The sequence below is a fragment of the Meleagris gallopavo genome, chromosome 8 (genome assembly GCF_000146605.3).
Source record: "Meleagris gallopavo isolate NT-WF06-2002-E0010 breed Aviagen turkey brand Nicholas breeding stock chromosome 8, Turkey_5.1, whole genome shotgun sequence".
Lineage (NCBI taxonomy): Eukaryota > Metazoa > Chordata > Aves > Galliformes > Phasianidae > Meleagris > Meleagris gallopavo.
The window spans coordinates 22,654,437-22,678,991 of NC_015018.2; the positions used below are offsets into that span (position 1 = coordinate 22,654,437).

Consider the following 24,555-nt stretch of genomic DNA (forward strand, 5'->3'; position numbering starts at 1 on the left):
TAGGGCAGCTCCTATGCATTTAAGCAACTACAGTAACTCACCACTCCCTCTGCTTCACACCGAATCAGTCTTGCTTCTGCTTACAAACTTGCTGGCTAATCAGACATTTAATACTATTTATGCATAGGGAGGAAATATATAATTCCTTTATTGGGATAAAAAACGATACTAAAGAGCAGGTCAAGTTCCAAATCCAGCAGTAGGTTTTAACCGATGTTGTTCCCTTTTTTTCTCTCTCTCTTTTTTTTTCTTTTAACAGCTGTAGCTGTGCACAGATGGAAAAACATTTGGTCAGAAAGCAGCAAATTAGTGTTTTCAGGCTAGAATTCTGCTCCCACCGCTCCTCCATTTCCATGTAGCTCAGTGCTTTATTTCTTCTTTGCATTGACATTTTTGCACACCCAATTCATGCCGTCCTTTAGACAGAGAAAGGCAGTGTTAGTCGAGGGAAGGGAAAGGGAATCTCCTGTCCTCCTCTGCCCCATGCCTGCACTCTGTGCCCAAAACCACCGTGCATAAAAGCAAGCGCTTCACTGCTCAGTTATTAAATCCTTCTTCTAACCATAAAAAGTATCATCGTCTCATCATGTCACTATGCCTCGGTCCTTCAAGGAAGGATCACTTTGCAGTTAAGGTATGTCAGCAGCAGATCGAGGCTCAATTCTAGGTTCAGATCATTTGTGTAACCTTGGCCATGCCACCTTGTCTTTGAGACTATGCATTTTAAGCTGTTTGTTACACAGCCAGCTCCACATTCAGAGCGTGCCTCTAATTCTCTGCACAGCTGCGTGCCTCCTGTGTGTCCCCAGGCAAATCACATCAGCTCAGATGGACGAAAGTCCCTTTAATCATGGCATGTAGACTCTGTGCCTCTCAGAAACAGGCACTGTGGGGTAACACAGAGAATAAAGGTGGTCGTGTTTTACGACGCCGATACACTCATTAGGGTACTTGTGTAAAAACGTGTGCAGCACTTCTTGCTATTGCAAGCAATAGGGCAGCCCTTCAGTTGTGAATAACTGAGCATGAGCTTCTTGCTGAGGTCCCAGAACGGGATATGCCACTGAAGGACACAGTGACACTTCATCCCACTCCTGATGCTTCTCTGATGTGAGGTGCAGAGAACGGAGTGCAGGATGCACAGTTCTCATATTTGTGTCCCATCAAACCCACCCCTACCCTACCTACAAGGCATTGCTGGTGCCGCGGGCAGAAAGAAGGCAGGTGGGATGGGACATGGTTGTAAATTGGGTGAAAGCCACTCTGGAGCTCTGGGAGGATTTCGGTGCATTGTGTTTAATGGTCAACATGCTGTGTTAAAGAATAAGCAAGCCCAGTTTGTGCTGGCTGCACGTGGGGCCAGGTACTAATAACACTGCTACCTCGAACCTCGGGGAGGGCTGCTGCCTCCAGTTTCATTTATTTATCTCCACAGCAGAGATCGGCGTAAAACAAATTGTCTGAAATCCTCAGAGCAAATGGGAAAAGACGAGAGGTAGATTCATTTTAAGGCCCAGTAGCTTTGTGTCTTCCCTTTTCAATAACACCGATAACCTAGGTGTAAAACATGTAATGCCTTAAGCAATCAATAGCATGGTTTAAAGCTTATCACTTTAGAGAGAGAGGGAGCCAGCCTTCCCAGCCAGCGGAATGCCAGGGCTTAACAATGGGGCAGGGAAGAGAGGTGTCAAGCCTTTGGCTCCATTGTGTGCTTTAGAAATGCGCATGATTGCCTGCAAAGAGTGAAAATAAATAAATAACTAAAAATGCTCCCACAATGATTTCAGCTTCCCCTGCCTCGGAAGCAATAATCACATTTGCACACATCATGGCATACAAGGCAAGCAGAGCTCCTCATTCATTTTGAATGTAGGTTTATTTGCTGAACCAGAACAGCTGAGACAGCTTAAAGTAATAAATATCAGCTGACACCCTCTGCTATTCAGCACAGTAATCCCAGAAACAATACATCACTGCAAAACAACAAACACGCATCCTATCTTCTACCTAATCTGACCACAACTTGAATTCACAATGATTAAAACTCTGCCTGCTGCCATCAGGGAGCTGGGGAAGGGGAAAGACAGACCATTTTAGCACCGGTGTGGTGAGGGTCATAAAGCAGAGTTTATGATGGGATTTACCATGGCTGGGAGCCTGGCTGCATCAAGCATATAATGAGGGCAAAAGAATGACATAGCAAAATGCAAGAGGAAAGGTGAACTCCAAGCAGGCTTGAAATACGTAAGTAGGTCGCTGAACTTTTAATGCAGGAATTGATTTTAAAACTCTCTTCTGGCATGAGATAATTGACAGGAAAAATCACATTTAATTGTAAATATCTCCCTGCCTGACAGTGATAAAGAGAAAACGAATGCAGCCAGCTCTACAAGTGATGTATCTTCCTCATCTTCAGCCACGCTGCAGCCTCTGGTGCGACTTTGTCAGGGCATGTTTTCTGCAGTGCTCTGAGTGCAACAGCAAATGCAATGGAAGGCAAAGGAAACAAAAAGGTACGTTTGCAGTTTTTCTACCTAAGGTCTGAAGTGGGACAGGGGGTTGTTAAGACAGAGAAATGGAGAGAAGCTGTTACAAACACAAAGAGCGCTGTGGGGAAAGCACAGGGGAAGGAGGAAAAGATGCTTGAAAGAGTCAAGTCCACAAGGAGTCAGCTGCAGTCATCCTTTGTCCCTGCATTTTCTGTCCCTATATCTGCATGCTTAAAAGATGGCTCTGTGCAGAAAGCACAGTCCCTACAGAAACATTTAGATCTTGATAGATGTCCTTGGGCTGCTTTGTTGAGACAGACGTTGGCAGATATGCTGAGGATGGAGACGGATACAATATTAGTATTCCAGCCTCAAGTCAACCATGGGAAAACTTAGCCAGGGAAAGATTTCAGATCTTTCAGCTTCAGTTCTCTTAGCTCCTTAACAAGCAGCTAGTAAACTTTACCAAAGCAAAGAGAGAGAGAACTCCAGGGAAGAGGATAATGCTTCTTGCAGAGAAATGCTGCTTAGCGCAACCCCACCTCGCTGCAGTCACGTCTGCTGTTGTGCCAGGGGAGTTGTGCTGTGACACCCTTTGGGAAAGAACTGGTAGAGCCTCCCCCAGGAGGAATGCAAAGTCCTGTTTGAGATTAGCCCACTGCTTGCTTATTCTCTGCATTATCAGCTTTGTGGCTGTGGGAGTGAAGTAATCTGACTTCAAACACAGCGAATGAGTCCCTTCCACCCCATAAAAAAGCATCCTGATTTCTGCTCCCCTGCAAGCCAGGGATCAGGCAAGGCCACAAACTTGTGACCCCTAATGTGACCTTAAGGACAGCAAAGCTTAATCCTTTCATGTAATCTTCTGTCTGCCATAACAAATTGGGTCATGCAAGTACAAAATTCTCCATCTCTAGCATTTTTTGGTGTATATTATTTTAACTGTCGCTTTCTTCTCCCTCTGCACAGCTATAACTGTAGCTTCATTATCTGTCATTTCTTTGCACCTCTGCTCAGGCATACAGGCAGGCTTTATAAGCTCCCACAAGTATACCATCCTTGTCTTTGCCTGGGTGCAAGCTTTTTTTTCCTCTGAGACCTTGTATCCCCAATGCAACTTTGTAGAGTCTCTTTTTACCCTGCTTAAAAATCACAAGACTTTGCCCTGTAGTCTGGAAATACTGCTGCTTTTCCTCATCACAACTGGCTCTGCCTGCCCCAGGAGAGCTGCAGTAGTCAAAATTGGTTTAAAATCACATTCACAAGTAGCCTCAGAACCTTCTTAAGATGTGGGAGATATCTGGCCAGCCTGCTGTGGCTTAGACACCTTTTAGACAAAACCCAGCTCAGAGGATATAACACAGAAGATTGCTGGGAGTCCTGTTCTGAATCCTGCCCCTGTCAGAGTGGTGAATTGCAGTACCAGCATCATGTAGGTCTTGGGCTCCATTCTCCCAGTCAGTGGAGAATAGAGCCCAACAGGGAGAAGCAAGCAGTTCAGCCCATCCTACAGTCCTTTGGGCCAGACTGGCTCTGGCATAAATTAGAGTTTAGTGGCTACTCTCATTTCCACTGGCTTTTAATAGTCTCCTGGGTGCTATTATGCTTGGGAGACTTTGGATACAGTATGCTGCAGCATTGCTCTGGAGGAGATTCCTTGGGGCAGGCTGAGCTCCTGCTGCCTTGATCCAAGATTCTTGCTTCAAACAAGAAATGAGCTGCAGAGCACAGACTGGTCCAAAGTCTTAAGTCATATTTAATACGTACTGGCCCCTCAGAAGCATCTCCAGCAAAAGCAGGGGAGTCCCTTTTGCTTTCACCTCATCCCAGCTGGCCAGGATGGAACATGCATAGCTTCTGCACACCAATTAGAGATGTGGTCACAACCCCAGAAGAGCCCACATGGCAACGGAGAGTTGCTGTGAGGCAAAGTCTCCCTTGTGTTTCTCTGCTGGAATTGGTGATCACCTCCTTCATTTGTTGTACCACACACAAGGGTCTCAGTGTAAGCTGGAACAGGATGCTGGTGCTCCAGAGGCAGAGTCCAAACAGTTGTGGCAGGGAGACAAGGCTCTCCTGACTGATAACTAGTCAGAAGGTTAAAATCATATGCAAGCAGAAAGCTTGTTTGAAATAGCTTCTAAGGTGAGGGATGTCACTCCTCTTGCAATGATACTATGAAGGGTGATTGAGCAGACAAGTGTTGCCCATGATTTCACTCCGGAGGTAACAAAGTCTTCAGCTGGCACAATGCAGGATGCCAGCTGGCTTCCAGAGGGCTTCCTGTATGGGGTTGCTGGTTAACCCAGCCACCTTTCTCCTGAGCCTGCCCAGATCATTGCTGGACCCCTCTTCCTGAGTCCCCGACGGTTAATTTTAAAAGATGACAATATGGATTCCTTCCTTAATTAACAGTTTTATTAAATAACCCAATTCAAATAATAGTTAAATTCTCTAAATTTATATCATTCTATTAACCATAATCTAATCTCATTAACCTTGAAATCCCCAGTCTTAACTACCCAATTCTATACACCACGGTGCTAGCAGCTAAACTAATTAAATGACCTTCAAACTATTTCTCCTTCATGTATCGGCATTATTTATCTTTGCTCATTGCTCTTCCTTCAAGCTACCACAAAAATCTTCTCCTATGAACTCTGTTCCTCTGTGTGCTGAGTACTAGATATGCCACCACTCTTCCTTGCAAAATCCATCGGTGACGTCTCCGATTTTACTCCAGCTAATGTATTCCATCAGCAGCGATGGTTAGCGTGATTGCCTTTCATTCTGAATACCTGATGCTTCCACATCTTCATTTATTTTTCTGTCACTCATTGTCATTTCTCAAAGAAGTCCTTAAAGCAGTGACCTGATCACTAACTACACACAGACGGCCTCCTTCTGAGTCACTGGTAGAGATAGTGTACCACGATTCTCAAAATCTTCTCTCTTCATCTCATGCTCTCAACAAGCTTTTCTTTGATTCCCCTACATTTTGAGCATGTTGACTTCTGAGAGTCCCAGGGATGAAGACATTCTTTATTTCGGGGCTGATCCAGTTGCACCTAAGATCCTTTAGTTTAAAAGCCATATTGGAAAACATTCTGTTCAATGAACTGCCAAGAGAAGGAGAGCTTGGCATCCTTGCTGCCTGATTTGACAGGGCTGGAATTACGGCACAAGAGAAATACAAGGGCTCTTACTATAAGCTGCAGAGAATTTGTGACTTGCCTTTTTGCAACAATCACTTATGGAATAAGCTGCAGTATTTAGGGCAATGAGACTGGGGACAACAGTACGTTATCTGCCCTGCATCTAAATTAATTTGTCTAGATAAGCATAACGAACAAAATCTATAGGGCTGCAAATACTTTAATTTAGCTCTCATCTTCTGTTTTCTGGAATTAAGTACAGAACTGGATTTAATTTCTCTGGGTGAGAACATTGGGCTTATATTCTGGTCGATTGAATGCATATACAAAGATGCACTACATTTCGAGGAGAGGACACAGAAAGGAAGACTGAGCAACAAATAAGTGGGCAGAGCACATCAGAGAGCCTGCAGATCAGTTTGGAAAAGAGGCATTTTTCACAGCTCATCAACAGAAAGTGCCATCTCCTGTCATGTAGCTCTTCCACATCCAGCACTCCTCCCAGAATCTCATCTGCCATTCTACTGCCCTTAAGAGCTGGACTTAGATAAAATAGAGGGCCTGAAGGAAGGAAGCAGGTAGCCTGCATTTGTCTGCAACCCTTTGAAACTGCAACCTCACTTTCTCTATCTTAAATCCTGATCACATTTCTTTGGACTTCAACATACACTGCCGCTGCGGAATGTATTTCCCTCTTAAGACCACTGCTTCAAATTAAAGATTGCAGAGTTGAAGCTTTTCACAAGGTTGGTTACAACATAGCTCAATTTGTATTTTAGCTAACTAAGGGCCTTTGAAGGACACCATCTGAAACATTTAGGTCTAAATGTTAGGTTAAGAATTTCAAAGCTAAATAACTACTGTAAGGGGTCAGGTCAATGGATGCCAAGGGAAAGAACAAGTAGGAACTGGGTTCTTTCTCCCAGTCTATGGCCCAGGCTGTTCCTCACCCAAAAGTTATCCCCAGATCTTGTCTGAGGAGCTCTTTAGAAATTCGCTTAATATTTTTCTGAGCCAACCAATACCTTTTGTCTCCCCAGCATCTTCAGCTGAAGAGATCCACAACTCAATTATGCAACTAGCGAAGAAGCAGCTTTTATTTGTTTTAAATCGTTGCTTCACTAGGAACCTCCTTCCTCTAGCAATTTGGAAAAAATAGCGTATAGTCTATCTGTCACTTTTGTATTTCATAAACCCCAAAGACATTCTCACTTTTTGTCCTCTCTCTCAAGTCCCAATCTATTTATTCTCCTTGTTTACAGATGTCACTCTGTACTGTTGATCATTCTCAAAATAATCTCAAAAAAAGATCCTCAAATCTCTCATACTTCTGAGCAGATATTTGAACAATATTTTTCTTGATGGGGGCAGTTAAGTGCTGGAAGATATTATGTAGAGAGATGGGGGAATTTCCATGCTTGGAGATGCTTACAGCTTGAATGGACAAGGCCCTCAGCAACCTCCTTTGTACTTTTAGTTAGCCATGTTTTAAGCGTAAGACCCTTCAACCTAATTTCTTCTTGGACTCTATGATTTTATTGCTGCTGAAGTCTTTTTAGATGGGAATAGAGACAGAAATTAACGACATGTTCAAGGCCGGTGCCTACCATGCCTTTATTCTGTTACAGAAGAGAGTTTTCTGGAAAGTTCCTTTTCTAGTTTCTGGCAACTCCCTAGCATTTGGTTTTCCCTTTTTGCTGAGCACTAAGCTGCTGTTCCCAGTGATCTGCTCTCTGAGTAATGGCAGCTAATTTAGAGTCCATCATCATATACGTCTAGTTAGAGTTGTTGTTCCTCATGTGCATTATTTTGCGCTTGTCAGCACTGAATTTCATCTGCCATTTTACTGCCCACTCAGTACTGTGGGCTTCTGCTCTGACTCTTCGTACTCAGCTTGAGATCTGGCTATCTTGAGCAGCCCTGTAGCACCTACAAATAAGGAATTCACTGAATTTGCAGTGGAGATAAATGGCTTCATGATTTTGTTCTTTCAAGTATCAGCGAAGGGAATAATCCTGACTGCTTGGGTTGGGAGCGCTGCAAATATTTCATTAATTCAGGAAAGCCTAAGAATGAAATAAACAAACCTAGGTCCCATTTACATTACAAAGAGCTACTATGCTGCAGGAACTGGCTACAAGACACAGCTATTACAGTTCAGCTCAGGAACACAGCTCAGCCCCCTGTGAGGGTCTGTGCTGCCCCACATGCTGCTATTAGAAGTGGTCTTTGCCCCATGTGCTGTTCTCGTGTTTCTCAGATCAGAAAAATTGATCGGCTTTTCTCTGGCGCCTGGGCTGAGCAAAACGCCAAATGACATTAGTAGTGAAGGTAAATCAGATTTCTAAAGTGCACACTTGTAACAGTCAAAGGGGTTAATAGTAGAAGGTGATTTGTTTTGTGAAAATGATTAACCTGACAGCAGTCTCTTTAAAATAAATCAATGTCTTCGTCTGGCCCGGTCAAGAGGTCCCGGGTGGGGAGGTGAAGGCTCCCCTCTTCCAGGGACGGAGAGATCCCCAGGGCCCATAGCTGCCCCTCCCCTCCACACAGGAGGTGAGTGAGATACATGACCCCGTGCTGTGAGCAGTGAGGGTTTGGCCGTGCTGACCCTCTTTTGAGATGCAGCCAGAGCTGCCCCACCCTGCAGATCACAGACAAGGATCTCTCTCTTGCAGATGGCCTGCTGGCACAGCAAGCCCTCTCCAGTGCCTCACCTGTACTCCCTCTCCTGAAAGAGCCGAACAAGACTGGATCTGCCAGACCCTGTCACGGATTGTGTGTAGGTTCAGTCCCTCGGCAATCTCTGAAGCAGGGGCAGCCGTCAGCAAATCCTGCTTGTTAGCGAATATGAGCACGGGGACTCCACCAAGCTTTTCTTCATCCAAAAGCTCAGCCAGCTCCTATATCATTTACAAGAGAGTAGGGTGAGGGGAAGGCGGAGGGAGGCAAGGGAAGAAAACCTTCAACCACCAGTGGTTGTCTCTAATTAGAAATATATTTAGGGCAAATGCTGGAAGAGCGTGTTCCAGTGTTCTTATTATAAGAGAAGAAAAATGTATACAATCATCCGAGCCCAAGGTTCAAAAGCTATTTCTTCCAATTACAGGTTACAAAAATCTTCATCTTAGTCTGAAATTAGCAGTTGCCTTAAAGGCTACAGCTCTGTGTTTTACCAGTCGCTGCTCCCCAGAGACCAAAATTGATGAAACAGCAAAAAACATGTAAATTGGCAGGATGAGGAATCTGTTTTAAGTTACTGCCTGACTGGCATTTATACCTGAGCAGCCGCTGACACCAGCCCTAATATCTTCACTAATAACGACTTTCAGGGGTTTGTTCCAAGTTCTATAAACTGCAACTTGAGCAGCAGAGGACTTTTTTTTCTTTTTCTTTTTTTTTCTTTTCCACCAGAAATGGAAATCCCACAAGAAAGTGGCAATGCTTTTGAAGGCATTGGCTAGCTGAAGACAAGCTCGGTCAGCTCCACTAGCTGGATTTTGGCTCCATATGCACAGTATGCATTGGGTGGCATCCTGAGAAATGGGTTTGTTCATTCTAAACTGAATGACTCAAAGAGAGTCTTTTAATAGCCCAAATCTGAATCTGCAGCAGATCAACGATGGCTGAAATACTTCATGTTTAGGGTTGTGCAATGGCCTCACATGAAACAAGCAGTCTCAAGTCACTTCCCTATGTGAGCATATGGCAAACCCAGCAGAACTTCAACCTGTAGGGACTGCTGGTACTGCAGAGAGATGAGTAGATGAGATATTTTGTGGGCTCCTTATTTAGCTGGAAAGGTTTTTCTCTCAGATACTGTCCTGATATCTTTCATTCACTGGCCAGACACTTTTGGATTAAAGGAGCACAGTCAGGGAGATGCTAAACTGCAGTGGAAATCTGACTCCATCCCCTCAAAAGCAATGTTTGGTTTGGAAACCAGGGCGAGAGAACAGAGTTATAAACAGAGTTGGCCAGGAATTTTTCAACAAAATAGGTCTTTCGTCTGACACAGCTGATTTACTGAAATCAAATTGTTTGTGGAAATGTGAGGGGTCCAGTCTGAGTTCACCTGACTCAGGCAAGTGCTCTACACTTCTGCCTCTTCCCCCCCTCTTTTGCCTAATGAATATTTAATTGCTGATTATAAAACAAAACAGCATCAACAGGAGAGAAATTTCCCCTGCTCCCAGAATAACCTTCTGTTAGGGTGTGCCCTTGAGACTAGAGAGACAAAAGATCAAGTGCTCCTTTAAAACAGGCAGAACAGAGAGCTTTAGGTTAAATCCCTCATTTCTGACTCCCATTTCAAGGGGCAAATCTGCTGTTAGGTATTTTGAGACACTGCCACTTTCCAATTTTTGTAACAGAAACTTCAAGAGTCCTATTTTTGTTCCATCCTAAAACACAAAACATTACAAAACATCAAAACCTTGCAGAACGGAAATCTTATTTTCTAGCCAGTCCTAGTTACAAAGTTCCTGGGGTTTTTTTGGGGTTTTTTTTTTTTCAATTACATCCAAAAGACAATCAAGTCAATATGATTTCCATTTCAACTTCGTAAATAAGAAAATAAGATTCCTAAGGGTCTTGGTTTGGCAAGGTTTAAAGGACTTAGAAAAGTTTTTTTTTTTCTTCTAGTGTTGGACTCTGTTTGCTATTCTTGTATAGTTTTAATGAAAACCGTTCTATTTAAACGGAATTAGGCTACCTATTTTCCTTGTTTCACATCTACCAAAATAATCTGCGTTGATGTTGAAAGGCAAGTCTCTCTTGAAATGCAAATTTTCCTCATAAACAACAAAATCATCTCCCTAAGTTTTGTGAACAAGGGGCACTCAGAAGCACTCTGTTACTTCAAAGGAAGCTGGGCATAAGTAACTCACCTGACCCGTTTCTTCAAACCTCTTCCTATCTGCACTGTCAATGACATAGATCTGAAAAAGAAGTAAGGGGAAAAAGTTACTTTTTCCGGAAGACACTTTTCCTTAGTATCATATAAATGAGCTAAGCCTAATAATTATGGTTTTGGGCACAAAGATACTTAGTATTATTTATATACCAAGTGTTGGCAAAACATCATGACGCTTAGAGAGGAACCTCATTTTTTAAAACTCAAGGGAGTGGACAGCCACGTGGTTAGGATCAGAAAGTTGCTTGTGGCAGTACTGGGGATGCTCTTACCAGCTCCACGTTATCTGAAGAGAATGGGAGACTGCCTGACATTGTCACAAATGGCCAGCTTACAGGCTGAAGCTGAGTACAGGATGGCAAAACGTGGGGATCCAGGCATGGTCGTTCATCCTAGCAAACAGTGCCCAAGCTCTGCAGTGCTGTGAGTAGACCAAACTGCTTTCTAGCAGAACATGTCTCCTTCTCATAAGCCAAGAAGGCACGTAATAGCACTCAGGGGACAGATGAAGTCTGAATATATTGGTGACATTGAGTTTCTGTCCTACCATGACCTCCTGGGACAGGTGGCTGGGGACTATGGCTGGATCCAGCTTGGAAGACTCTGTCTTCAGCTGTCAGCTTGTCCTTAAGGTGGCAGAGGAGAGAGGCAGAAGCTGGTTCCCAAAGTCTGACCACAGAGTTCTTCCATCTCTTCGGAGCTGGGCACCACATCTCACAGTTTATGAGGAGGTCCCAGGCAGACATCTGTCCCTGGGTGAGAGTGGTTCTCCAGCATGCAGGCTCCCTGCCTTTGGAGAGGGTCCTCACCCTCTCCAGCAGCATGCTATGTCCTGCTTTCATTTTGTAAATGCCTCCTACACAGGCTAAAAGGCTCCTCAAAGACCCCGCTAGGTAAGGGATTAGTAAGTCCAGCCACCCTTCCTCCTTCCCTCCAGCAGTGCTACTGTAATTTAGAAAGCACACATAGCAAACTACACAAACTGGGGAACCTCTATATAACATCCAGGCGAGAATCACCTCATCTCATAGGAAGGGGAAGGTTGCTGGGGCAGCAGACAGGGACAGGACTGGTGATAAACACTGAGTCTTTTGCTTCCAGCCCCTGCCATTCTTCATCAGTGCTGACTGAAGCTGCTAGGATGTCACATGCATGCTCTTTGGTGGCTTACAGGGAGCAAGTGTCAGCCTGGTTTTGAGGGAATAGATGAGCACAGCACCCTGCCATCAAGATAAATGGCATCCTTGCAGGCAGTCTCAGCGCAATCCATGCTTCCAGGATAATTCTGACCAAACAGTAGGGGGAGGGAAGATCTCTAGCAGCACTGTCTACAAAACTGTAGGTATACCCTTAGTGAGCTAGGGCTGTTTAAAATGGGACCAGATGAACGGTAGGAGAATCTGCATGCCAGTCTTGAGAAGGAGGAATCTCTGCAAGCTCGCTGGCCTTTTAGCTGATCAGCTGGGGTCTGTGGTCCTCCCTGTGGCTGATGCACACCGAGAGAGCCTATGGATACATAGCAGGGCTGGACACAGCTGTGCAGGGACATGGCAGTAACGCATGTGCCTGGTGCCACGTGATGGGGAAAGGCCCACGGGCATGCGTTGACACAGCCTCTCCCTGCAATGTGATCCCAAGCACGTGCCTACACCTGTCCTCTCTGTTCCTCCCAAGCACCCACCCCTGTGCATCCCATTTGAGATAGAAAGCGTGGACTAGAAAGAAAGAAGGAAGATGTAGAGCGGTGGTTATGAAACTTGATTATCATCTTTCCCCCTTCAGGACATCTCAGGGGAAGCTTAGCAACACATGAATGCAATAGTAGAGCACTATTTCTTAGATAAAAGGTTACACCTTGCATATTATGGTGCTTCTCTAACTGGCAAGGAAGAGCTCCATGTCACAGCCAGCCAGGCTTTCTCCTGCACCGCTCTGTTTCTTGCTAGGGAGCTATCTTGCAAGATGAGAACTGGAGACACAGTGCTCAGGGCAAAAGCCACAAAAGCACAGCAGAGAAGATAAAGTATGTGCAGAGTGCCTACTTCCAAACCAGAAACCACTGTGCCAAATAGCTGCAGGTGCCTGTCTGAATACGCAATCAGCCAGATATCCACACCTTATTTGCCTGGGTTAAACTTCCAAATATCACAGGTGTGTGATGTAAGACCTAGCTCTCATTCAAAGGCACCTGCATGGATTTGAATTTGCAATCACTTCCTGCTTTTTAATACTTTTTAAAGGGTCCTTTCTACTTTGTGCAATATATTTTAGGAGAAGACGGAAGCAGAGGGTCCTGGGAACTGTGGCATATCTTATTTCCATCTTTCTTCTGCAGCAAGGCCCACACAAGGCTTGTTCCTGGCTCTAGTGTTTTGTAACATGGTTCACTAGTTTGAGCAGCCCTCAAGTAGTGTATTGGAGCTTGAGAAAGAAACTCGTGTCACGGTGGGTGTCTCCTTTGAGTAGCAGGCCTAAACAAAACCTGGAGTAAGTGAGCTGGGCAGAAATTGCAAGCGGTGGGGCTGGATGAGGAAATAATACAAGGGATAAGTTAGCTCAATTTACAGAGGCGTGACCTGCATCAGGTTTGCAAGAGGAGATGAACTACTGGCGCAAGAGCTGGCAAAAGATCTCATCTTTTTTGCTGCTCTCCCAGTTTTGGTGCATATGGACGTGGCAAAGCACTGCAGTAACATGTAGACAGCTCCCAGTCCAGGACTAGCTGCTAGCTGGCCAGTATGGAGTGCAGGCTCATGTCCACATGCACATCAGTTATTCCCTCTCTGAATTCACACTGCTGCTTCCCTCCAAACTGACTCTGATTCTACCAACTATCTTACTCGTATAAAAAGAAAGGTTTTGTCTGCATGTTGCTTTAGCTAGAGTGGGAGGAGGGCTGGGAACACAGCTGTATTCATCCTCTGTCTTTGAATTCACCTTTATTTCTACATCTCTCATGCAGCACATCCTGGGAAGGGGGGAAGACCACAGACCAGCATAGCTCATTGCTTTGCCAGCAGAGCCTCACAGGCACTGTTTTGCAGTTGTGCAGCCTCTGCAGTCTGAACAACTGCTGTAGCAAAGATCCCCTAGCTGCTGCTTTGCAGTGTTGACTTTGATTTGCAAATCTACATTCACCCCACCAGCAGCTGCAGAGCTCAGATCCAGTGGGCATGATAGTCCTGTAGCCATGATGTGTTTTCTTGATGGCCACATAAGAGTATGTGTAGTTTGTCCTGCTAGTTTTTCAAACACAGATTTTCTCTTTATAAAGATTATACCATTACTCCCTGAAAAAGCAACCACTCAAGTTTACGCCCCTTCAAACATCAGATTGCAAATTAACACTGGAAGAAGAAAATCTGGAGAAGAGACTAGGGGACTTTTTAGACCTATTTAAATAAGATACTCATTTGGACAATGTCTTCTAAGCCTGCAGGTACAGCCAGACCCTTCAGGACCCTTACGTGAGCCTCGGAGCAAAAAGCCCTACTCCTAGTTGCACTGATTCTACTGTGGAAGTGAACTGAAGCTCCCAGCAACTCAGTGAGTATGTATGTGTGTGATACAGAAGGGAGGAAGGGCGTCTTTCAGAGAGAGCTTCCTGCTTTCCCATGGGAGCCTGTAGACCTTGCTTAGAATGGCTTTTTCTCTGCTCCCACTGGCAATGCTGCTTGGCAGGGGGTGGGCCTGGAGCCCCCAGACTGTCTCCATCCTGCCACGTGTGGCTGCATGTTAGAGGTGCTCTTTGAAACTAGTCAGGACAGCACTTAGAAGGTCCCAGGGTAACGTGCTCTGGCATGGTCCCGCAGTGTAATTATAATGGTAGTCAACTGTAGCTAATTGTAAGGTAACTGCAGCTGTCAAAAACATTAAAGGACGGTGTAATGATGAAAGCACTAAAGGAAAAGACAAGGGGTCTCTCTGTGCCCCTCAGCCAGAAGCCTTCCTATCTGATGCCAGACACAACATTTAACTCTTCTGTGCTTCAGTTTCCCCAGCTATAAAAAAGGCACCATTCTGACCCACCTCCATACATGAGGCTTAAGTTGCTCGTACCCATGACGGGCTTTTGGGAGTCTCCAGTGAAAGGAGCCATAGATGGGCAAACTACAAGTAATTGATGTTCACTTCTTTGAAAAGCCTGAGATGAGAGGAAAGGAACTGGCCACAGCCAGCACCATCCCATGGAAGTAAAAACATACAACTGAACGATTTCTCCAAACATCACTGTATTTTTCTTAGTGCACCCAACCAATCTTGCCATTTCACTTGGAATAACTCCTGTTACAATGGCAATGGTGTTGCTGAGAACCTGGACATTACACTGCTTGTTCCTTTCTGGCCAAGACCATGGATTACATGAACACAGCATTAAACTGCAGCCAGTACTTACAAGGATATCAGTGTTTTCAAAATAGTTCCTCCAGTACGGCCTGATCTTCCTCTGTCCGCCTATGTCCCATACGTTCAGCTTGAAGCCTTGAGACTGAACGCTTTTGATGTTAAAGCCCTGGAAAGAGCAGAAACAAAGGCACATAGAGCATAAACCTGAACGGCTGGATCAGATTCACAGGCAGACATTAGCACCTTATATATCCTATGCCTGCACCATGCTGTGAGATGGGCCAGGCAGCCATAAAGATGGATCGGCTGCGGGAGAGGCACTGGTGAAAATGAACACAGCCACTAAACCATCAGCTTGCCTGTGCTCCTGGGTCAGGGGTTGATGCTGTCATGGCTACGGAAACATATGATGCAGTTAGTACCCTGGAAAGACTCAGCAGGGTGGGTGCAGGAAGAGGTGGGAGAGCTGCAGATAAGGAGAAAACAAGGGCACTGTGAGAAGCAAGACTGGGCTTGTGAAAGCTGAGTAGAGAGTCCCAGCTAACGTGAAGCCAGAGGTCTCAGCTCAATTCAACACAACGCAAGTAATGCTGGGCTTAAAAGAGCAACAGCTGCATGTCTGAAGGGTCCATTTCATCAATTAAAGCACCAACTGAAAGGGCATTCAAGTAGAAAAACAGGATGTGGCGTGGGCTGGCAACGTGCTGCCGCAACACCCAGGGGACTGGGACTTGGAATTAGGGTGTTGGAGCTAGGAGCTTTGCAAGGCAGCTACAGGGTGGGGGGGAAGCATCTCCCATAGCTCTCTAGCAACCTCCTCTGGTCAACACAGGAGCAATGCTGCAGTTTTTCTGGTGGGTGACTTCTCTCTCCCCAACCTTCATGCTCCACGAAAGGGGGCTGGAGGTACCAGAGGGGGAACGATGGAATATACAGGATGTCTGGAGTTGGCTGGCTGTAAGACAAAAGGCCTTCCTCACCTGTGTTGGTGTGATGTGGCTTATGTCCTCAGATGCCAGCTGTTTCAGGAGTGTAGTCTTGCCTGCATTATCCAGTCCCAAGAGGAGGATCCTCACCTCCTGGTCTGGGGTGCTTTTCAGTTTACGCAGGATTGACAGTAAACCCTAAATTAGCAGGAGAGACTGTAGTTGTTATTTCCCCTCTGACTTTCCTCTCCAGGTAGTGCTCCCCAGGTTCTGTTCAGTGCTGGATCCCAGGACAGGCTGAACCCCTTCCCTCTTCCCATTTCCTCTCCTACTCTTCCCCCTCCCCACAATTCTCCTTCATCTTCAAGAGCATCAGTGAGGTCTCAGACAGCACAAATACCACTCAGTGGGGTATACCACTGGCTGCCTAGCTCGTGTCATACAGCTGTTTGGCACTGCCTGTGCCAGGAACACAGTGCCTAAGGATATTACATGCAGGAGCTGCAAACCAAGTCCTTGCGAGCTCTTCATTATCTTTATCAGAGGGAAAACCCCATTAATTTAATCTCCCTCCTGGTTAACTGTAGGTTACGGCATACCTGACATCAGTTCTTTTCATAGTAACTCCCTGATCATCTCAAACCCCGTTTATCTGTCTAAAACATGTCGGACCCATGGGGCACGTGCAGTTCTGATTCTCAGGATGTAGCACTTAACAGCTATCTCAGATCACCACACGTCCTCGCTAAGAAAAGCACAGTGGATTTCAGTCATTAGCCAGGCTCAGCTCTCTGAGCTGACAGTATCACTCAGGATTAGGAAACAGAATATGCAGGTCAGCTCATTTACAACTGTGCACGTTACAGCAGCACACCCAAGCTTTTGTCAGAGACCTGCATTTCACTGAAATGGATGAAGAACGGTCCAGATCCTGACGTGCAACCACGAGGAGCAAACCACCCTGCTTCCATCTGGACCTCAGCCCTGCAGGAGAGGGGCTGAGATACATGGATGCTCCTGCAACTTGTTTGCCTGGGCAAACTCCAAGGAAAAATGCACCCACAGCTCCTTCTGGAGCCTTCGGGATCCTGCTCAGCCTCCCACAGACAATTTCCAGGTCTCGAAGGGCAATCATGAGAATGAAGTTCAGATATCAGCACAAACCCAGGCCACGGGGGCCCGCCTCTCAAGCAGTTTTGTTCTCCCATTTGCAAAATGGAGATGACAATTCTTGTCGACCTGCAAGGGCAAATTAGCTTAATGTCACAAAGTGCTTTGTTGGTAGGAGGAACTACGCCCTCTAAATATTCCTGCTGGGAACCAAGGACTATCTGAGCCATAAGGGTTGCTCCTTATCCCCTCCAGATCAAGCAATCAGAAGCCTGTCCTTAGGATGAAGGGCTGCACGACTGCTGTCACAGCGCTGTGCTGCTGCTGCACAAAGGGCAGTTTGGAAAGGATGTGGCACTAACCATCATGATGTCAAAGCTTTCGTTGCACGGTGTGAAAATACACCCAGATCCAAACATAGGTTAGATTTGATCCATTCCCTCCAAGCATTTCAGATTTGGAAGTAATTTGTTGGCTACCCATTTAATTAGCAGATGCAGTTCACAAATACACGATTTGAAAGACGAGGAGGAACTTACTGAAATTGTACTTGATGGATATTTGTAGAATGCTGCATGGCTGCCATTGCGACTGCGCTTTTGTGGAAAGCTGAGGGTCAGAAATTCAGAGCTCATGCACAGAACCACAGCAGCAGAAGTGAAATCTTACCCTTGGGCTGCATCACCTGCACCATAAACAGGCTGCTAAACACCTGGGAAGCCAGGCCCAGCTCAAGGTGCTAATCAGGAGCAGGCTCTGCTTGTTGGCGGTCAATGCCCGCACGCACTGCTTGCAGCCTGGGCTGTGACACCCTATGCCTAGGCTGGGTGCCCACAGCTGGCTCTGTGCAGCCACAGCGGGTGGATGGGCCGTGCAGTAGGTGCAGGCAGCCTGGCAATGCCAGGAGCAGAGGGCAGGGAAAATGCCAGGCAATGGGATGGGCTCCAGTGCTTATATGCACTTGACGTCATTAAAACATGCAAGCTGTAATTGCCCGACTCACACCGCACATTTTTTCACCTGCAGTCAGATTTATGGCTGTATTTGTTGGCTTTTAAATACACAGAGCTCAGCTCCCCACGAGAGCAGGAACTCTAAAATTCACACATTCTACCCCCTTCCCAAGAAAGGCTGTGAATTTCCCATTCCTACAGGCTGATCCAAGCCAACACAGACCCATCAAAGAGCTGCTGCCGACTTCAGAGGGCTCTGAACCAGGCCCCATTATTTCAGTTTATTGCTCGTGGTTAAAAAAAGAAGCTGTTGCAATGCTAATCCTGTTCTCAGCACTGCTAAGAGTGGAGCGGTGCAGCCCAGAGCAGATCAGGATTAGGAGATGCTACGTTTCAGAATTCAACTCCGAAACAGCGAGCGCAAAGCAGTGTATTACCAAGTGTTGCTTATCTACCAGGGAGCAATTCCCAGGGGTTGGGAAGAGGAACTGTTATAAGTGTTAATAGAGCTGCTCCCATTGTAGACGGATGCTATTTCTGGGCCAGTATGACAGCCTACAAGAGAACGATCAGCATCGCTCCATATTCTGCTCGAGTGACACCGCGGCACGGCTGATCGCAGGATTATCTGGGGTAGCCAATGGATGGGAGGATATTTATAGAAATAAAAGTATTCTCTAAGGTATAAAGTAAGCTGATTTAAAAGGCTGGAATACAAGCAGGCCAACACGGAGAGGTGGACTCTATCTCAGTAGCCACCAGCATAGGTTACGTGGTTTGTGTACACAACTTGAATCAAGAGCCAAGTAATAGCCCAGGCTATTGTGATTAGTAGTATTTTATAAATATTATTAAAAACTGGCACCCAGCATTTTCTCCCTAGTTAGTGAATGCTTAAGGTTAAGTAAAGCTATGCACAGGCCGGTTTCTAATATACTACTTTTTTTTAAATTGGTGTTATGAGCATACTAGTTAGGAAGACAGAAAGCATTTCCTGACAGCTTGGTAGACTGGAAAAAGTAACTCAGCTGAGTTCCTTGCAGCATGCAGGCACTACAAGGAACAAGCAACCCTCCCTGCACAAATGCTGCTGGATTAGCACCTCTGTGCTTGCAGACACAGTGCTGAAACCAACTTGGCCCCATGAAAGACAGGAAACAATTACTTGGTATCCATGGCGGACATCAGGTAGAAAAGCAGCAAATGGTGGTGCAAAGGGGAGGCTCAAATGCCAAGGGAGAGGAGCAGGGCCTCGAAGCAGTGCAGCAAGTAAACGTACCCTGAGCAAGGAGGGAGCACATGTGGGGTGAGGAGCAGGATGGGTCCTAGCAGAGGAACTGTGGGGATGGCTGCAGGAGTGCAAGGGCAACACGGCATTTGCACAAACTAAGCAGACTGCAGCATCTGTAACAGAGAAGGGAACTGCAGATGCTGTTTGGGTAATGAGCAGCACAGCATGGCAGCGCATGTAGCCTCTGGAGAAGGGCAGCCATAGGGAGCAACTCAAGGCAGGGCACGGCCAGCCAGCGACTGCCGCTTGGTCACCACAGAGTTAAGCAAACTATGTGTTCTATGTCAGCTTGGTTTGTTTAAAAACATCATTATCCTTGGTGGAGAGGGTCTTCTTTACAAGCACTGCGAGGAGTCAGACTGATGGGGTCAGCAACAAGAAGACGGCATTTTCCAGACAGTGAGTGGGGACACACGAAAAGAAAAAATGACTCCTGACAATTACTGTGAAATCAGAGCGGGGCATTAAATTCAGAGATGCAACTAAATGGGTAAGTGCACTCATAAACACGTTGAGCATGAAAGGGAAGCTAACCATCTTATTAGCATCCTTCTGAAAACAGGGATGTGCGGTTTTATGAAAGCCTATCATTGCTAGGTTTAAAATACCCACTGAATTATCGAAGGACGTTTGGTTATAGCTGCATGCAGTAATCCCGTTCTCCTTAAAAAAAGAAAATACAGACATATATAAAAATACAGTGACATTTATAGTCCTAGCTAAGGGTTTTGTGGGTTTATTCAGCTTTAAATCCAGGCTGTAGATGGGCCTTTTGAACTAGTTGATGCATGTAACTACATCCTGTACCACAGAAGCCGCCGAAAGGAAGATTCGCTTTATAGGCCAAAACAAAAATTGGTTTGGGACAAACAGAGCATTGAGATAATCTGTTTAAATATTGTATCAGATTGGCAATATAAGACCATAATGGAAAGAGCAATTTCCCCTCGTACTGAGGGCAGGATACACAGGGCATGGATAAAGCTCGGCCCGCAAGCCACGGCACAGCACAGTTGATTCCTATTAGGCAAGAGAGGTAAATGTATTCTGTTTAACTTTATTAACCACAAAGCTCAGATAATGAATTTTAAACAAAACCACCCTCCGTCGCCAGCAATCTCTTATCTCGTGGATGTGGACATTCAGCTGAAATGGAATCCATTCACCACGACGCACCTCGGCCACAAGCCCTGCGCCTCTCCGGCCGCTGTGACCGCATCGCCCACCCCCTCCCTGCCCCGGCTCCCCCGCTGCCCTGGCCGTGGGTTGGACCTTCACCTCCTGGCCCTTTCTAGCCAGCTCATGAGCCGCAGAGGTGGTGGTTCCATTTCCCAGCAGTGCGCAGTGCCTCGCTCCGTCCTCCAGTCGCTCCTTGTGCCTTCCCCACAACCGTGGGAGAAACTTCACACAATGCCCACAAACCGGCCCGCGATTCTCTTGCTAGTTCTGCCTCTGCCACACCTCCAGTCCTCCAGGAGGTTTTGGTGGTGAAGGGGCCAAGTTTGAACCTGCCTCAAATTCTCTCCTATCGCTCTGTTATCTCTCACCACGGAGGGGGAACGTCTCCTTGTTCTGCGCCCGAGCGCAGCCCAGCCCTGCTCACTGCTGACTTTCAGCAAGCAATGCAGCAGCAATTCACCGTTTCTAACTAGTCAGATGAAGGCAGTGGGGGCAATGGTGCTCGCAGGCAGTCACACAGGAGTCACGCACCTGGGGGAGCACAAGAGGTTTTGCTGAGCCCAGTCTCCTGCTTTCAGCAGAGGATCTTTGAGGCTCCATTTGCCGTCCAGCGTGCGGTTCTGCACACACACAGCTGGAGGGGGGGAGCCGGCCTGACAACTGCACTGATTAGCTGGTGCCCTGAAGAATGACGTTTGATTACCTTTATCTTCGGCTGCAGAACTGCAAATGTCACTAATGGTCATAAAATCACCCAGTCTTTTTCGAAACACAACCGAAGTAAATTAATCTATTGAGCACGGTTTATTCAATACTTCTTACTCTGGCAGAACTCCCAACAAAATCATTTGCTTGCTGCATGTCTCCACCATATGGTGTCATTCAATGCAGACTTTCTTTTCTCTGCTGAAATCCCACATTTAATGGAGCCGAGTCACCTACAGAGCTCTTCCAGCTCGAACCTACTAACACAGTTTTCTGCCAAAGAGGTCACACGGCACTCTGTGTTTTGGTGCATTAACCAACACCAGCATGAATTCTCCTTTCATAATTAAAATCAAACTCCTCTGCTCTTTGCAGACTTCAAGGAAGCACTCTGCCCTGTGCAGGGGATTGCTGATGCCTGCCGCTTTGTCTCCCCTCCAGCGGTGCAGTACTTGGAAACCTCCTCCAGTTGTTGATATACTGCGCTCCCTGCACATCGTTTCCCATAAAACCATCGCACAAACAGTAAATAAATGAAAAATGTGTGATGTGCAACTCTGCTAGGAAACTAGAGCAGCGGAGCACTGCTAAAGCTTTGGAAAATGTTTTGTTTTAATGGAGTCAGTTTGATACAGCCTCCCTGTCAGACAAGAGGCAAAGGGAAAATTCTGAGGATTAGGTACACCTACAGCAGGCAACAATACTTGCTGCTTTTATTAAAAATGGGAGCTTAAGGCCAGGAGGAAGATGTTTGACTACACGTTTTGCTATGTCAGTACTGCATTCTTTGCACAACGTCTGCCTGGTGTCATCCAAGCACTCCATGACTCAGTTTCCTCAGCTGTACAATGGGGCCACACTTTGACAGACCTGGTTTTGATGCAGTGATGTCATCTTCAATCAACAGCTTTAGAAAAACTTAGGTCGTCCCCCAGCCCTGTTATCCATCAGTACCATACCATCTCACTTGGTGAAGACAAGCAAGCCGCAAGCTCTGCTTCACACAGCACTTCCAGAACTTTTGAAGGCTGCTTACCCTTTCATGTAATATCTCCCTTCACCCTTGCTGTGAGCCCAGCACACATGCTGCTCAACCGAGCCAAAGCCTTCAGCACCACGCATCTCTCGTGCTATGCATTTTTATGGCTCATCTTTCCCTCTGTGCTCCACCTATGACTTTCCAGCACCCCTGCCTCACAGCTGTGAGAAATGCTGGTATGCTCTGCAGAACAAGACACTCCCCCTCTGCACTTACTCAGTTGGATGAGCACTGAAATAATTTAAACATCAGCATTAACCCTCTTATCACTGGAGCAGGAGCAAGCAAAACTGAAGAGGGTTTCAGTGCTTACCAGTGCAATCGTGATGGGTCAGAAACATGCTCATGGGCAGCTCAGATGGCAAGCAGTGCATTGTTATGTCAGGCTGTCTGGATCAGTTCTGATTGCTGCTCCATACCCCCCAGGCAGCAGAGCTGCCCTGGATGTATGTGCTGATGTTCCAGAGTTTCTGCCACTGAGGGTTATTCAGTTTTAGGGAAAGTTGAGACTACAGAGAGCCAGTAACAGAGCTCTCCAGCCTGCCACCCAGCCCAGCCAATCCATTACCCACATGGTCTGAGAGGCTGCAGCGCCAGAAACAACTCCCAAAAATGAAAAATAGACTAGGAAGCATTAAAATGCTGCACCAAATAACACAAGCACTGGAAAACACCCAGTCCACCCTCCCCATGCACAAAACACTCACTTAACTACAGCCAGATCCCAAACTACACCAGTTTATCAGGACATCACAAAGCAGAAGAGCAGATTTGGCTGATTGCAGCTGCAGGCCAAAATGCGTCCCACAAAGCACGGCACTGCTGGAGGCAGCTGCCTTCATCTCCACAGCAGATGTCCATCCTGTGATGGCTTTGGTGCCTGGTGTGACAAGCTCCATCATCACCTCATCTAAAATAGAGCAGGTCTCACAGATTATATCTCAATTTCTTTCTCTGTGGTACAGCAGGTGGGGATGCAGCCAGAATTAACTCAGCAAAGATGAGGAGCTGCCTTTACTGTTCTCACTTATGCCTTCTCCTGTGCATTAATCCAGCTTGAATCCAGAGGGTTTGTGGACAAAACACAGCTTTGCCCTACAGAAGCTCTTTCCCATTTCTCTCAGCCTGGGCTCTCTGCACACGCTGCACACCGGCAGCAGCTCCCCAAACACCACAGCTGTTTCCTACCCCTCTGCTGATCCACACTCATTCTTTCCTGACAGTCCTTGGTGGACTCCACCAGCATCCCCTGTTCCACCCCAAATACTGCAGCATCCAGCACCCAAGTCTATAATTCAGCCTCACCCTAACACGATGCAGGCCACATTTCACCATCACCACACATTGGTCTCCTAGTGATGCCTTCTGTCCTTACCAGACCCTTTGCAGTGAGGCTCCAATTCCCCTTCTCACTGAACCCTGTTCCTCTCAAATAATTTGTTTCTACGCTTGAGCATTCCTTTCCTCTCTGGATCATCTCTTTCTCTCACTAGCACCAAAACTCCTCTATTACCACAGTAAGTCTTCTCTCTTCAGCCCATGCTGTCCCCATTTCCCCAGCCCACGGCAGAAAACCCAAGAGCAGAAAACCCAAATCCCAGCAGCCTATCCTAGCCAGACAACAGTGACTGGCACGGTACAGTGATTCCCCAAACTGTTCATTCCATCCAGGTCTCTCCCAGTCCTCGGGCAGTGTCTCAGCCCGACCCATGCCCAAACACCCAGCTCCTTCACCCAGGCTTCTCTGCCAAGACTGAGCTCCCCTTTTAAAGCCATTTTTCAACAGCCCTTCCAACTCTGCAAGCCCTCCTGGAGCTCCCCCGACTTTTGCAGCCCCCAGGAACCAACACAGAATGGATGGGTTGGAATGGACCTCAAAGCCCACCCAGGGCCCCATCCAAGCTGGCCTTGAATTCCTCCAGGGATGGGGAACCCACATCATTTTTTTCTCTGGGAAGGCCATATTGAGGTCTCCCCACAGCCTTCTATTCTCCAGGCTGTACACACCCAGCCCCTCAGCCTGTCTCCATAGGATAAGTGCTCCAGCCCTCTGAGCATCCTTGTGGTCTGCTCTGGACCTGCTCCAACAGCTCCATGTCTTGTGCTGGGGTCACCATCACACCACCACCTCTTCCCCCTGGCTGCCCCGTCCATGGTCTTTCCACGCCCACAGATGCCCCCAGGCCCTCCCCAGCACTCGGTGTTTGAACGCTGCCCCCATCATTGCCAGGTCCCTTCTGTCAACCTTCCCTTCTGCCTCTCCTCGGGCCAAGCGGGCCTCTGCGGCTCTGCTTCCCACCCGCATCGAGGACCCACCAATCCCCATGCAAACACAGCCCCCAGGACCCGATCCTCGGGCCAGATACCCCAAATTAACACCACCCCAAGGCCGAGCGATCTCCTCCGACGCGGCCCACGCGCCCTCCCCCGGCCTACCGATGGGCAC

At 46.8% G+C, this 24,555-nt stretch overlaps 1 protein-coding gene and 1 long non-coding RNA gene across 3 annotated transcripts; one reads left to right on the forward strand and one right to left on the reverse strand.

Moving 5' to 3' along the window:
• Nucleotides 1–240: 240 nt before the first annotated feature.
• On the reverse strand, nucleotides 241–19,378 carry ARL3 (ADP ribosylation factor like GTPase 3). Its single transcript, XM_031554486.1, has 6 exons — nucleotides 19,175–19,378; nucleotides 15,887–16,030; nucleotides 14,956–15,072; nucleotides 10,534–10,584; nucleotides 8,362–8,547; nucleotides 241–416 (listed from the first exon to the last, which is right to left on the reverse strand). The coding sequence occupies exons 1-6, from the start codon at nucleotides 19,361–19,363 to the stop codon at nucleotides 369–371; spliced, it is 735 nt and encodes a 244-aa protein (XP_031410346.1). The 5' UTR covers nucleotides 19,364–19,378; the 3' UTR covers nucleotides 241–368.
• LOC116216897 lies at nucleotides 2,196–19,188 on the forward strand. 2 transcript variants are annotated; one of them, XR_004160533.1, is made up of 3 exons: nucleotides 2,196–2,513; nucleotides 13,992–14,105; nucleotides 18,420–19,188. It is a non-coding gene; the product is annotated as an uncharacterized LOC116216897 (long non-coding RNA). The 2 variants fall into 2 exon arrangements; XR_004160532.1 differs by lacking the exon at nucleotides 18,420–19,188 and adding an exon at nucleotides 14,552–14,949.
• Nucleotides 19,379–24,555: the final 5,177 nt, after the last annotated feature.

What these genes read in the sequence shown, in the direction of transcription:
- ARL3 (XM_031554486.1), bottom strand. Translation starts at nt 19,363, where the DNA reads ATGCGCTGCCATGCTGTGCTGCTCATTACCCAAACAGCATCTGCAGTT. An exon ending in GGTTTGAAGAAACGGGTCAG is followed by an intron (nt 8,548 to 10,533) that starts GTGAGTTACTTA and finishes TAAATGATATAG; the next exon opens with GAGCTGGCTGAGCTTTTGGA. An exon ending in TTTCAGGAGAGGGAGTACAG is followed by an intron (nt 417 to 8,361) that starts GTGAGGCACTGG and finishes CTCTGTCTAAAG; the next exon opens with GACGGCATGAATTGGGTGTG.